Source organism: Mastigoproctus giganteus, chromosome 9, assembly GCF_048544385.1.
Source record: "Mastigoproctus giganteus isolate SK-2022 chromosome 9, ASM4854438v1, whole genome shotgun sequence".
NCBI classification, from domain to species: Eukaryota; Metazoa; Arthropoda; class Arachnida; order Uropygi; family Thelyphonidae; genus Mastigoproctus; species Mastigoproctus giganteus.
The window spans coordinates 87,975,814-87,992,328 of NC_143583.1; the positions used below are offsets into that span (position 1 = coordinate 87,975,814).

The 16,515-nt window shown below is 35.5% G+C and overlaps 1 protein-coding gene across 2 annotated transcripts in view; it reads right to left on the reverse strand.

Annotated features, from left to right (window-relative positions):
• Positions 1 to 1,264: 1,264 nt before the first annotated feature.
• E(Pc) (Enhancer of Polycomb) overlaps positions 1,265 to 16,515 on the reverse strand; it is a 378,489-nt gene continuing 363,238 nt past the window's right edge. For both annotated transcript variants that reach the window (XM_090381895.1, XM_090381894.1), the window contains exon 15: positions 1,265 to 1,894. In XM_090381895.1, coding sequence (XP_090238021.1) covers positions 1,875 to 1,894 — 20 coding nt within the window. In that variant the 3' untranslated portion in view covers positions 1,265 to 1,874. The remainder of the gene's footprint in view (positions 1,895 to 16,515) is intronic.

Sequence of the window (16,515 nt, forward strand, 5' to 3'; positions counted from 1 at the left end):
CTGAGAAATGATTTCAGAAAAAAATAAAGCATAATCTAATCTTCAATGGTTGAAATCATCATGACTTTTAGTTTATAGCAAGACCAATTTAGTGGGCACAATGAAATAGTTATAATTTCATATTGTAATTAGGTGGCAAAAAAGTCCATTAGTCACTTAGTACATACTAAAATTAAAACAAGACTTAAGTTGAAATACCCATTCTTTGTCATGGTCATTGTATAAAATGAGACAATGAGGAATCAGGAAATCAACAACAATAACATTGTTGATTTCCTTCATCTATTAACACATAAGGAATTATCCAAAGAGGAAGAAATCAAACATATGTTCAACATGACACAAATATAACACTGTATAATGCTTAATGTTTGTAGAATAATAGTCCACATTTCTAAAATGTAAGAATACACTACCATTACAGTTAACATAGTTCCTTTTAGAATATTGTTACTGTATGAACACTATGAGAGAATGTTGAATCTTTATTTTTCTTATAACCATTCATATAACCATATGAAAAAGCTGTCGCTAAGTAACACATCTTCTACCTATAGAATTCTGAAAGAGTGAGAAATTTAATTTTAAGATAAATAAATGAAATCCAAATCTTTTTTGAACCAGCACCCTCTTAAGTGCAGTACTTTCATATTTGTTTATGAAAGTATTTAAGACGATCTTTTTTTCAGACAACAGGAGTAAATAGTTCAAAACTGTTCTACAATGTGGATTTCAACAATTTACTCTCCTTTAATTTAGAGGATGCCTTGCCACCCGTTAAGCATTTACTATAGATCGTAACTTGAACATATTTGTGCTTAAAATTCAAAATAAACATTAAGCTTTCAAACATATCAAAACAAAAATCTAGTTTTTGGTCAATAAAATAAAGTTATTTTATATAAAACAAAGCCAGATGAAAATTTCATTTCAATTTATCTTTTAGATCTTAAGTCTTAAGTCACTTCTGTAAATTACCAATTCAAAACGGATGTAGTTTTTAATACATCAATATTTGGAACAAACTGCAGATATCTTTGCATACAATCAACCAAATTTCATTACTACTCCAATTTTAGCTATTTCTCTTCACAGTGCAATGACTATCAATTTTTTACCCTTAAAGAATCTGCAGCTTTTTATGTTATAAGGAATAATTTATTTTGAAATGAAAATATTATTTTCAGATGTCGTTTAACAAATTTTTTAGTCATAATTCAATATTCTCGGCAGATTTTTTATTATTATTTTTTTTTGGTATTAAAGCCCATATATATATTTTTATAAAAGTGCACAACATATATGTATATGCATGTGTGTGTGTGTGTATAGACAGATGATACATACACATACACACATTTTGTGAGGCAATTGTAAACATGCATGTGTGTGTGTGTTTGTCTATTACTGAAACTGAGTACCCTCATCTTTCTTCTACATATCCACATTATAAGAAGTAGATTTTGTTTTTAAAAACACTGGTTTCAAACTGATGCATACAATGTTATCTAGTCCTGTACAGTTCACAACGCTACACAAGATGAAAAGTGAAATGTTAACAAATACTTAATGAGGTGACGGGAACACTGACACAGGAACTACCAGGAACTTTGGGCATTATTTCAAACATCATGAAGCATCACTTTTCCTTGCTGATGAGCTTGCGAGGAAGATGTTTGGTATAGCCCGGATTCACCACTTCATTAGGTACCAACGGAGTGTTACAGCACTTTCCTGTGCGTGCAGCCTGCTCAAACTCGTTGGCCAGAAGAGGGTCACATGTGCATACCATTCCAATTTCATCAAATATCAAGTCACATCCATGGGCAATCCAGTGCCACTAGATACTTTTTCCATTTTAACTTTAGCTAGGCTTATATCTCCTTGTTGCGACCTGTAATAATAATATATATATATATAAAGATAATTATTTCTTTGACAAAAAAATATTCACACTGCTCAATTATTTAAAATACAGTTAATTATGGTTTATGCTACAGCTTACGTTGTCTTTAATTACACATTCAGTGGACACTTAAACCTTCCTCTCCACACATGCATAGACTGACTGTGTAAACATTTAACTAGATGGTAGAACAGTTGCGACTTCTGACAAACTATTATTATTTGCCAAGGACAGATTTAAATCAGCAGAACAGACATAAACAATATGATCCAGCTCATTTTTAAATGACCAGCTGCATAACTGTGGAGAGCTATTGGGCAGGAATCACTGTCACTGCAAAAAGCAGCCATGGCAACATTTTATATAACTGAGAAAATAAGGAGTTCATGCAATAAGGATTGAATTATAAGTGAGGAAGTAAGGAGTGAATGCAAAATATGTGGGTGAAAAAACTGGCTTATGGTACACAAAGATAACAGACACATTGATCCAAACAACATCTCAGTATAACTGTGAACAAGTATTCTAATGAAGGGCATATCAGACATTGCCCCACACAGACTACAATAAGAGAAGACCTGACCTTACCACACTGAAACAGAAAGAAATGCCTAATACTAGAAGATCAAACTGGAACTGGACAAGTGGGGATTCATCTAATTAGACCATCTAATTATTATTTCAATTATTTCCTCAAAAATAGTTTTAATTGCTTATTTCTGTATGTATGGACTCCAGCCCACAGACATTAACAGGATAAATGATTTTAAATATTTCATCAGATTATAGTCCATTTGTAAGTCAGGACTTAACTGAATGGAAAGCAGATGTACATTCAAAACTGAACCAATCAATGAGCATGACATGATCCCTCTTTAGCCAATGGCTATTACATGTCACATACATTTCATATTTTGCCAAACACATTATAATGGTGCACAAGGTGACAACTACCTATTGGAGTTTCTCTTTATCCTGTCTTTTATGCAAAAGTTCAAACTACAGGGTGGATGAATGAGCTATAACTGGATCTAAGCTCTGCGCACGTGTGTATGTGTATTTGGGATGTTGCCATAATTTTAAAATTGAAGACTGAGATTTGCATAGAAAAAAAAATATAATTGATTTAGTAAATGTAAATAAGTTAAAATTCTCTTCATTCCAAAAATATTTTTGTAGGTGAAGAATTGCTTAAATCTTTTCAGGAGTGAGTTTATGAAATTTTGAAGTTTTACCAAAAATAAAAAAAAAAGAGGAAAGAAAAAGAAATCACTGTACATACATGCTTTCAAATATTAACTTTTCTTTTTAATTTGACCTCCAACATTAGTGACAATTACTGAAAGAAATGAAATCACAATTTTTTTTTAAATTGTAAAGGGAAAAAAAAAAAAAAAAAACACTTTGTTACTCTTTTATTTTTGAAGAAATAATATCTGACCCTTTTTTAAAAAAATGTTCTGTTTATACTCCAGTCAGCTACATAGGCTAAGGGAGTTTACAAGTACAGGTCTTGCCATGTTTGCATAGATTTGTATGAGTGACAGAAAAACATTACTTGGATTCTTCCCATTATTACTTTAGGGGGAATTATTTGCTTAATTTGAAGATACAAAAGTATTTGCATTTTCACTCTAATGATGATGAACTTGCTATAAGGAAATAAAATTTCTCTAAATTTAATAGCTTGACTGCAATTTGTTATTTAAACAATTCAAATGTAAAGTACTACATATGGGAAACAGTAACCCCAGAGCAACGTATCAACTCTGCGGTACTACACTGACAGTGGTGGAGAATGAAAAGGACCTGGGGGTAATTGTGCAGGCATATATGAAGTTCTCTGAGCAGTGCAGACGAGCTGCAAGAGTAGCTCATGGTGTCTTGTCAATGATATACAGGAATTTTTCTAGCAGGGATAAGGAGGTGATTATTCCCTTGTATAAGGCAATGGTTAGGCCACATCTTGAGTACTGTATACAGGTCTGGAGGCCTCATTTCAAGAAGGATGTAGAGCTCCTCGAACGGATACAGAGAAGGGCAACAAGATTAGTGAATGGAACAAAGGGTTGCTCTTACGAAGAAAGGCTTAAGTTTTGCAAATTACAGAGTCTGGAGACTAGGCACCGGCGAGGTGATCTGATAGAGGTGTATAAGGCTTTGAATGGTTTGAGCATGCTCAATGCCAATGGGATTCTTCATCTTGCTCAGAATAATCACCTCAGAGGGCATAAATTCAAATTGAGGAAGGACGGATGTCGGATAGATGTGCGGAAATTTGCCTTTGGCCAGCGGGTGGTTGGTTGGTGGAACAGACTTCCATCACTTGTTGTTGAAGCTGATAGGCTAAACAAATTTAAAGCTCAACTGGACAGGTATTTCGAACGAACGGAGGGGTGAAATGGGAGTGGTGTTTTTTTTTTTTTTTTTGCTGATGCTGAATAAGCTTGCTTTCTTGCATCATATGCCTCTACTAATGCTAATGCTAATTCATTGAACATAAGAAGATATACTAAAATCCAAAAATTTTAGCAAAAGCTTCACACTCGGCATTGCTCGGCACTCTTGTTCAAAACAAGAGTTCAAATGCTTGTGCTTATTTTGGAAAATGTTTCTTTTTATATTAGCAGAGCAAAAGAGAGCCCAGTTATTTTAGTTTATTTAGCTCAAACTGTCAATTTTCCATATGATATCTACTCTAAGTGAAGATATCAATAACGCTAACTGCATGGTTAATTAAAAAATGAAATACTGAAAGAGTGGAGTTTTTAGATATAATTTATTTCTTAAATAAACCTATTTTTCAAATAATCACAAAAGCCTGCTGTTTGGTTATCAAGAGTATTTTCCAAAGATCCACCAGAACAAGAAGATCTGAACTCAGTTTTTGTTTCTCTCACCTGGCAGAATATTCTCTCACACTCGGCATTGCTATAACGAACTGTTAAAATGACAAGTCTTGCTTGGTATTTTAACATTTTTTAACAATCTTCTCCTTTTGTTTTAGACTCCACAACCTTGGTAGAAGAAATGCAAATGACTAAGTCAGAATCATTTTTCTGGTTTAGTCTGCTATGGTAACGGACAGGTTAGTGCCATTCCATTATGTTTGTACATAGTGAACTACTGAAGTAAATAATATCATGGCATCGTTTTAATTATATCTCATATTGTGAAAATCTTCACAAGTTGCCACGATATTGCACTACCTCGAATAAGTAATGCCTCACTAATGGAAAAGACTACTGTTACTTATTCTTGGTGGATACCACCACCCAGGCGGCACTGTTTCAAGGCTCACTGGCCTCTCTTTGGTGGGCGGGTAAGTACCCTGGTGTTGTAATAGTGATAACTCAGTTATGAAGTACAACTCCACAATATGAGAGATGCCTGATGGTGTACAACAGTATAGACTAAGGCAAATTTTGGGGTAAAGCCTCAAACTTGTGGAGTTATACTTGATAACTGGGTTGTCACTATTGTAACACTGGATTCTTGGTGCGATAAATTAGTAAGGGTTTCAATTTGCAATCATCTGCTGAATTTGATCCCAGCCATAGTCAGTCTATCCTTTGCAACTTGGAAGCCAAACATTGACTTTTCTTCTCTAGCAATGTAACTTTGTGAAGGTTCGTCTTCAAAACATCCTCAACATGTGTTTTGAACAGGAGCCTTCCTTTTCAATTATTTCAGCCAATTTGGCCGGAAAATCTTTTGCAGAGTGGGCGTTGGGTGCTTGCAGCCATAAGTGGATTTAGGGTAGGGTAGGGGCATCCCCCCAAATTGGAATTAGAAACAACATTGTAGGATCAACAGGCTAGACTATCATAATTGACACGAGAATTTGTGCCCCCCACCCACAAATGTCAGTGAACAGAAATGTCAACTAATTAGTATGTATATATTACAGTATGTATTAATTATTCCGATTATCACGTATATTCTTCTGATTTTCATGTATCATTGAATTTTTTAATTGGCAAGGTAATAAATGGTAAATTTGTGCTTAATATAGCTTTACTTTTATAACCTGTGGATAATATTCCTCCTATTTTCGCTAATTAGAATTGCTGTTTAATAGAATTAAAATTCAATTCACAAACGTGATCACAATGACCGGTGCTTACTACACACCATATAGTGAATGGTACTTTACTATGGTGAGTCCATTGTAATGTGATTTTGATTGTACAGTGAACCAATTGTAAAGTGGGGGTCCATTGTATTTTAAACTATTTACGTGAAACTTCGGATAATTGGGGCAGCTGCTTAATCGGGCCAAAATGCACTAGTACCGATGTGTCCCAAATAACCGGAATCGACTGTATTTATATATGTAAGACACCTTGAAGCACCATCATGGCTGTGAAACAGATACTGTACATTCAAAGAGAATATTATTATTATTAGGCATATGGTGCAAGGAAGCCTGAGACCACCAGGAAAAAAAAAAAAGTTCCCATGTTACCCTGAGAGAGAGAGAGTGAGTGAGAGAGAGAGAGAGAGAGAGAGAGAGAGAGAGAGAGAGAGAGAGAGAGAGAGAGAGAGAGAGAGAGAGAAAGAAGGGAATCACCAAGAAAGAGAAGAATGATGATCCAGCTCGGGACCTTTGGTGTGCCAAGCCCATACTCACCAGATGTGAGCCCCCTAAGTATCTGATCCTAGCATAATGCAACAAAAGTGCCGGTGGTCACTGGGAGTGTTCTGGCTGTCACAGTCTCATGAAAAATGATCCTCCATGAGGATCACTATATCTTTATTATGAATAACATGTTAGTTAGACATGCTAACAATTTTTATTGACAAGTCTTCTGCATCCCTGCTGTGTCAACAGTCCAGTTTTCTTGTTATGATTGTGTTCATGGTCAAAGCATGCTTCACAAAGGGGAGGCAGGACCCTGCACATGGATAATTGTATGTTTTCCTTTGCCAGAAAGGAAATATCCTGCATATATATATATATATCTTAAAATTCTTCTACATAGCGCTGCATAAGCTCTTGGAAGATATCTCACTGACTGTATGAGGTATGAGCCAAAAGTTCCTGACTGATTCAGTAACATCAGAGTAGGCTTACTTTATTTAATGATTAGTGTTGTTCCCTTCAGAGTAGTTCTTTTCTGAGTTAATGTCTCTACTACTGCTGAAACTGTTGTTTTGAGATCATGTCCATTACCACCTGTGATTCTGAATGGATCCATACTTTCATCAGTGTCATTTTAGGGAACAAGAAGGCACAAGGTTCCAGGTCAGAGAAGTACAGAAAGTAGGGAACTACAACGTGGTGGTTCTTGATGAAAAACTGCTTCACAGATAAAGCTATGTGAGCCGGTGCATTGTATTGGTGTCACAACCAGTTCTGAATGTTGCCGATCAAGCTAGCCGGGTGGGTAAAGTGCCTGCCTGGCAACCCAAAGGTCGCGGGTTCGAATCCCACTTCGGGCTTGGATCAGAGTACTGCAAAAAAAAAAAAAAAACATTGGGAGGTGCATTATGGCCACAGAAGCCGCCAACAACTAACAAAGAAAATATAAAAAAAAAAAAAAGTCCTGAATGCACCACTTTTTTTTTTTTTTTTTTTTTTAACATTTTCTCTCAAATCTTTGCTCAAATGCTTAGGGATCCCAAAGAAACACTACTGCTTAATGGCTTGTCCCACAGGAATAAACTCTTGATGGGAAATTCCTTACTGCCAAAAATATAACCAAAATTATTATCATGCAGGACTTGATCATCTTTGCTTTTTTTTTAGACATGGAGAGGATGGACTCATCCACCAGGATCATCGCTGTTCTTTGTTTCTGGATCATAACCATAAACACAGCTTTCACCTGTCACCAATTATGGCCTTGGAAAGACACTTTTTTGCTTTTGACACGACCTAGACAGTTGCAGTACAGAGACAAGTTTTTTCCTACTTGTGACTGAGAAGATGAGGTAATGACCAAACTGCAATCTGCTGAATGTTTAAATCTGCCATTGAAGTGTGCTGGCACATTCTCTATGATGGGACCTTACATCCCAGCCACATTTAATGGTATGTCATCAGTCTTCATGAATGACTATATGCGCTTTTTTCTATGTTTTCGTAACTATAACTCAATGATCGATGACTTAATCTGTGTCCCTCCCATGGCATCAGCACCGTAAACTGCTTTCAGCATATTTTATGAATCTCTAAAGATGTTTTTCTGTGTTTAAAGCAAAACTTGGTGAAAATGCTTTGCTCCTTCATATGCACTTAAACCATGCAACTTTTACAATCGTACAACTCTGTTACTGTAACATAGCAGGTTTGTTTGTTTGTTTGTTATTTGGTTTTTAGGAGCATTAGCAACTAAGGCCATATTGCTCCGGGATATGCGGTGGTCATTCCTGTCCTTTCCGCATTCTCCATATTTGGTGGTGACGGGCTCGAACCCCGGTCTAATCAAGAAGCGTGTGCTACGCACTGCTGCTCCTTCCCACCTGGCTAAGGAGGCCCCTGTAACATGTAACATAGCAGGATGTTCATTCTAAAAGTAAACCTATGTTATTTGTATTAAATACAATGCCACTAAGTAATGACTGTGTGAGGATGCGCCAGTAGAGTATATTCCATAACTGGGGAAGTGAGAGTTTTTGCATTTCAAATGTTCAGTTTGTCACAATCTGCATTTTAAATTGCACATGTCATTGATGGTGAATAAGCATCATGCAGTATATGAGCAACATGTTTTTTTTAGTGGAATCTTACTTGGAAGCAAATTCTTATGGTGAATGTCAACAAAAGTTTGTTGAAAAATCCCCATGCAATTTTCAGAATAATAAAGTAGTTCTGTGAGTGTGGATCAATTGGGAACATGAAAAAAGGAAGGAGTGTTCATACACCTGACACTTTAGATGACATTAGACAGGCAACTTTGCAATCTCCAAACAAATCTCTATAAAAATAGCATTCAAAAGGGGATATCACTTGGTTCAGATCATTTCACTGTAAGAAAATATTTAAAATTTTTTCCACGCTAAATCCATATGCTGTATGGATTCATCCTGAAATTGAAGCATAAGCTTCAATTTCAGGATGCTATTAAAAGGCTATGGTAATGTTGCTGGTTTAAAAGTTTACTTCACTATGAAAGTATTGAAATTTGGATAATATTAATTTCACTGACGAAGCACAGTTTCACCTTAGTGGCTACATCAGCAGTCAAAATTGGAGAATATGAAGTACAAAAATCTGCACAATTTTTTCAAGTCCCTCTTACATGCCCAAAAAATTAGTGTTTGGCAAGGCATATCTCAGATCTGACCCAACTATTCCAAGGATAGCTGGGCCCATATTTTTTGAACTAACTGTCACCTTGAATATTTAACAAGGCATCACAATTGCTGTGTGGTTTTTTTTTCCACTGCTATAGGAAAATAAAAGAGAAATCTGGCCCCAATGGGATAAGACAACCTGCTATACTGCACACTAGATCACCGAAATGTTGCAAGAATTTTTGGGGGATTGGATTACATCACAAAGACTTTGGCCACCTAGGTCTCCTGATTTAACATCTCCAGACTTCAGCAACTGAAAGCAAGCATTAAAATACAGTCAGGAATTTACTGACACCAACTCTTTGTTGTGTTGCTTGTAACATGATCAAAAGAGTGAATTTGTATATTGCTAACAATGGACAACACTTCAAGTTGTAACACTTCAAGCTTATAAACAATTATTTGTTAATTTTACCCTGGATCATTTTTGGGTTTACTTTTAAAATGAACTACCCTGTATAATTGGAAACTCACCAGATTAACTCGTATTGAAGCAATATCTATTAGTGTAATGTTAACTGTGCAGTATTCATGTTCATTCACAGTATGGGAATTTTTGGCTTGTATTTCAGAGCTCAACCAGAACTTTCTACAATAATTAACTGCATGTGGGGAAGCATGCTTATTAGAGCTAGTAGGCTCACAGGTAGAATTACAAATTGCCCTGTACAGGAAGGTACAGGTGACCCCCGCTTAATGCTGATAGTTCGTTCCGGGAAAACAGAGCGCTAAGTGAATCCGCGCTAAGCGAGCGCCATATTCCCATAAGGTAACATATGTATTTTTGAGTTGCGGTCTATTCCATAGGATATTTTCTAATCAATAATAAATGGTAGTGAAAATATGCACCAATGTCGATTAAAAATATTTAATATTCAAAATTTTGTACATATAAAATATTCTACATTATATACACATATAATTATGAGGTAATTAACTAACGAAAATCATGAATTTATTAATTCGATGGCCCTGTGCTCTCGAGTTTTCGTATCTTTGGACTGAAAAATGTGTCAATTTTGGGTTGTGCTTTGGCCCTCTTCCTCTCATTGTACAACATCATGTAGGGATTCATTTCTTTCTTCAAATTTCTTATTACCTTGGCACTTCGTTCCATGTCAAGGCCGTTCTCCCGGAAATAATCACACATTTTTTCGAAGTGTTCAAAAGCTTCACTAAGTCCTTTTGCAGTCAGCGACTTCATCGGTTCTTCATCTATAGTATCTTGATCATCCTCTCCCTCAATAGCAAGCTCTTGTTCTTTTATAATTTCCATTAGTTCTTCATTAGAGAGGTCATCCCTGTCGTCGATCATCTCTTGTACGATGTTTTCGTTAATTTCGTGTAATCTTGCTTCTTTTCCGAGCTCAACAATTTGTGTTTTAACATTTTCAACGGAATCATCAGGTTCCTGGGAATGCTTTATGCAATTTTTCCAAACTTTCCTCCACACTCCATTCATGGTTTTCTGAGTCACTTCATCCCAGGCATTTGAAATGTTGTAGATGGCGATTTTAATGTTATAGGATTTCCAAAACTCCTTTAAGCTCGGTACATTTTCAGTGTTGATGGCTTTAATAGCTTGGGAAAAGGTGTTCCTTATGTAGTATGCTTTAAATGTTGCAATTACTCCTTGGTCCATTGGTTGGATCAGAGACGTAGTGTTTGGAGGCATGTAAAAAACTTTTATGTGATTGTTCAAGTCTTCTAAGCTCTCTTTGCTTGGGTGTCCTGGCGCATTGTCCATGATTAGAATAGCTTTATAACCAATGTTATTTTTTGCACAATATTTTTCCACTGCAGGACAGAAGAACTCAGCATACCAATCAATGAAAAGCGGCCTGGTTACCCAAGCTTTTTTATTAGCCTTCCAGATTACAGGTAGGTTTGATTTAGCTAAACCTTTAAGAGCCCTTGGATTTTCGGAATGGTAAACTAAAAGGGGTTTTAATTTAAAATCCCCCACAGCGTTACCACCCAACAACAAAGTTAACCGATCCTTCGCCGCTTTGAAGCCTGGCATGTTTTTTTCTTCTTTCGATATGAAACTTCTTTTAGGCATTCGTTTCCAAAAAAGACCTGTTTCATCTATGTTAAAAACTTGTTGAGCAGTATAACATCCCTCTTCAATAATTTTAACAAATTCTTTTTTGAAAGTTTCGGCTCCTTGTTGATCTGCACTTGCAGCTTCTCCCTGTATTGCTACGTTGTGCAGGTTATAGCGCTTTCTAAATCTATCAAACAAGCCCTTACTAGCGTTAAATGGTTCCACATTTTTTTCGGGGTGAGCTTCCTTTAAATCTTCATATAGGCTCTTCGCTTTTTCTTTAATAATAATTGAACTTAAAGGAATTCTACGTTGAATGTTGTCTTCAATAAAATTATGTAGAAGTTTCTCCATTTCAATCATAATAGCCGGCCTAGCCCTGGTCAATTTAGTTGCCTGCAGGGGAACAGCTGTTTTTCCAGCTGCTAAAATTGATTCTTTATTTTTTATGATTGTTCTTACAGTTGAACCTGCCAGTCCTAAATTATTGCACACATCCACTTGTCTTTGACCGGAATCAATTCTCTTCAAAACGTCTAATTTAATTTTCAAACTCAATGTTTTTCTTACCTTTCCAATCTTTGCACTGTGTCCAGACATTGTTGCTTTTTCATTCTTATCCGCCATAACTCTCTGCAAATGTAACTGCGTTGCACTGATTGTGATACGATGTTCGAGTACAGTAAACTGTCTGTATGTTTACTATCTAACACTGTATGCACTGAATGATATCTCTAGAATTCCTCTGGCAAGTGAGCTGAAGACGGTGACAAATGTTTTATTTATCTGAAAAGTTCGATTTTACCGTGCAGTAAAATCAAATGGTTGTTTATTGCAGGAAAAGTACTGTAAATCAATTATGGTGTGACTCATGGAGAATGTTTATGGAATTTCCAAAACAGTAAAACAAACAAATTTTATGTACTTCGGGTAACCACAAGGTCAGAGGAGTTCAGAAGACTAGAGAATACTGTACAAGAAACAGCACTGCATTTAGCACTCATGGGATTGATTGTGTGAAAAACATTTCGCAAGTTATAGTTCCCACAGTAAAACAAAAGAAGAGATAGGGAGTAAATCTATTTTTAGTATCTTTCTATTACAGGTCAGAACAGAAAATGCAGACTTCGTAACAACATGCGTAACAACAATAATTGCCTGCTGTACAACATATGACACTGGATGGTAAATTTTCTCAACTTGAGTACTAAAAAAGAATTTCTTCCTTGAAACTATCCACACCAAGAAAATAAGAGATTATTGAAAGTTTCAATTTTGTACATAGAGTAGAAATTATAAAAAATAATTACTGTAGTTAATTTCATGGTGACTATTTTCTCCTTTTGCCAAAAAAAAAAAAAAAAAGGCTCAAAACAGACTGGACTGAAGACGGATTTGCCAAAAATTCAATCTGTATGCTAGTAAAATAGCGTTACAGTGAGTTTTGACAGCGTTATAGTCAGATACGGGTTATAATGTAAGAACAGCGTTATAGCGAATCAGCGTAAAACGAACCGCGTTATAACGGGGGCCTGCTGTATATGGTCTTGAAATCTTCATGCAATGTGTGTTGTCTTGATATAAAATAATACAGTTAACTTTTACCACCCAGGATTTGAGAAAGTCCCCCTCCTCAATATAATCCTGTTACTTGTTTCTTATTCCTCTAATCATTTCTTCTGACACACTGCTGTCCATTAAGAATGGAAGTTCTGCAGTTATCTATATATTGGGATAATTGAGAGAAATAAATACTTTCTGCTCGAAACAACACTAACTGTTTTATAAGACTGAATTTTATTTAAATGAAGGAAAAACCCAACTTCTTTAAGCAATATTGGTGTTTAAAGGATGTTTGAATTTTTAAAAAAATATCTTGGCCAAGAATGAAGTATTATCTTTGTTGAATGTGTTCAGTAACAACTATGTGTAATTTACTGCACACAGACAACATCTACGACAGTGGACAAAAGTTAAGGTACAGACAAGTTTGGACAGTTAACTTTTTAAGCTGAATTGAAATTACACATGTATATATCAAGTAACCAAGAGCATGTATACATGGGTAGTTTAAAATATGACTGTTCATCATTCAGTTTGACTGCAAACATATACCAACCATGTATGAGTAATGTTCCATGTCCAATATAAAGATAACATATGAGTGACTGACTGGGGTGTGGAGTGGCTGGCAGGGTGGAATCAGAACTATCATAAATGGAAATAGCAAGAATTCTGAATTTACACACAAATCTGATATCTTAATTGTGGTTGTTGTATTTGGGGGTTTTGGAGCAAGGGCCTCTTGGGCCATATTGTGCCTGTTCATAATTTACTTATGAACAGGCCTGTTCATAGTCTACATGTTATTGTGATCAGAGATAATTATAAAAATTTTGCATTTCAAATAGTTAAACAGTTCTTCAAAATCTCCATCATTGCCAAGAAGATTTGATAAGGTTAAGGGTTCCTGTAAGGCAGATAGGAAACTGCTAAAGTTGTTTTTTCTGGATAGTTGATTGTTAAGGACATTCATTGTGGATATGCTTCATTGTTAGTTGGGAGTGGCAGAAAGAACACTGATGTGGGTTCTCTTCCATAAGCAAATACAGGTGAGTTGGATGGGAATGACCAATACAGACCTTGCCAGAATTGCATCTCACCTGCTTCTGAAACTAGATGTCCATGGCTGTGGTTATTTTTTTATCTGCAGCAGTTTGTTATTAATTTTAGTTTGCAAGAGTTGAGACCATTGTTTCCTACATGTTATTTTAATAATACAATTATTAAATAGGGCAACCCAAAAATATTAGGCAAAGGGAGTACTAGAAAGGTGGTTTATGATCTGAATGGGCTTCATTTACAATTTGTGTATGGTATGATACATCTTCAAGAGAGAGAGGGATGAAATATTTGAGCCCTATATAACACTTTTTTAGGGGGGGGGGGGCAGTAGGCACTCCAGTTCCTCATAACAGATGATAATGCTCTTCCTCATCAAATACAACCAATGGAGGGCTACTGCAAAGTAAGAATATTTCCTGAGTCAAGTGGATTTGTCTCTCTGGAGACTACAGTCCCCAAAAAGACAAATTTGTTGTGTTGCAAGCTACCCACCAGATCATTATAAGAGTTATGATCTACTTTCTTGGAAGGATGGGCTTCAATACCACCAGGATTCTTGAACACTCCCATTAAATAGTTTGAGAGCCCACTGTCAGTATTGCTGGTTGTCAAGCAATATCTGTATTAAGGTCTACAATCTCCTCTGCTATATTTTCATTTTCATAAGCAATTTGCATATTTCAGAAATAACATGCTTTACCCATATGGTGTTTTTTCATAATAACAATGTACTTCCATACCAACTTCTGTTGACTTATTTCAATGATTTTGCTAACTATTGCATTTTTATTATTTATGCTTTAAGACAAAAGTGCAGAAAATGGACAAAAATTATACCTTAACTTTTGTCACCAATGTACTTTTAAGCACAAGATAATTGCAGAAAAATTAAGAGTGGGAAGTTTCTTGTTCATAAAAAACTGAATATACAAATAAGTGAAATTAAAGAGGAATAACTTTGTGATATAAATATGTGCAGGAATAAGTTGTGTACGTAATATAAATAAATAAATGAAAAACACAAAATAATAAAAGTGGCCTTAATTAAGAGTGTTATTTAGATGTACAGTTTCAAGTACCTTATAGGTAATATGCTGTTGACATTTTATGGGACAACATTAAAAAAAAAAAAAAAAAAGACACGTACTCAAAATTTCTTTAATCCTACAGTTTTCTTTATATAAAAGAAACGATTCCAAACTTGTGCATAAACTCATCTCTTACAGCCTAAACTATTTATTTCTAATGAAAACACTTTTTTTTATAAAATATTTTAATACGTAGGGTAGTTTTTAAGGTGTTCACGTGGTTATAGAAATTGCAAAGGTATGATAAATATAACACCTGTATTATGATTTTGAGAATGAGTATCATTTAAATTTAATAATTAATGAAAAAATCTCTCCCCCCCCACCCACTTTTGAACAGTTATTTTAATACTACTATTTTTAAAATTTACAGTCATATGTACTGGCAGATCTTCCACACTTGGCAGCAGGCATGAATATGATTTTAAAATTTCTAGGCACACAAAGGATACTTTACTCACTGAATATGGCTGTTTATTCTCCACAGCACAAACAAGGAAAAATGAAGTTAGCAACCTAAAGGATATTTCTTGGATAAATGCCTAAGAGTATGAAGAAGTTTATACATGGGTAATGCACACACACACATTGTTTCTACTACCAAGGTAATTTTAATGCATCGTTTTAATTATATCTCATATTGTGAATACCTTCACAATGAGTTGCCAGGCTATTGCACCACCTTGAATAACCAAGCTGCAACTATGGAGAAGACTAATGTTACTTATTCTTGGGTGATACCACCATCAAGATGACACCGTTTCGGGTGCATCTCCCATATTGTGGAGTTATTCTTCATAACTGGGTTGTCACTATTGCAACAACAGGGTACCTACTCACCCACCGATGAGAAGGCAACAAGTTTCGAACCGGTGCCATCTGGGTGGTGGTATCCGCTGAGAATAAGCTAAATTAGTCTTATCCATAGGTGTGAAGCCTTACTCATTCGAAGTAGTGCAATACCATGGCAACTAGTTGTGAAGGTATTCACAATGAAATATAATTAAAATGATACATTAAATCAAATCGTAGAAATGATGTGTTTATGCATTACCCATGCATAAACAAACTTCTTCAAGTTAGCAACCTGATATAAAATATTGGAAACATCATGGAGAAATAGGCACCTTGTAAATAAACTACAATACATACAACAACATAAGGCAAAAACATATGTACAACCAAGCCTTGCATAACGCGAGTTTGATTAATGCGTTTTTCAGTTACAGCGATTTGAAAAAATTATACCACTTTTTACTCTACGCAATGCAAATTTCCAGTTAACGCGGTCTTTTTTTATGTGATAGTTAAAAAAGATTCAAATCGTGCGCTAAGATTTGAATCGCACGCTAAGCATCTGATGGCCAATAAACAAGCGTTTGCCCGCTGCCAGCCTCAGTGTATTCCATCAATCATCGGAAGTATAAGTGTTACTTGTTTGTCTCCTGCTAAAAGTCATGTGTAGACGTATTTAAAAATTCAAATTTTCTACCTCTGTTAATTATGGATAAAAGAAAGAGTGAAAAACAATGTGATTGCAAACC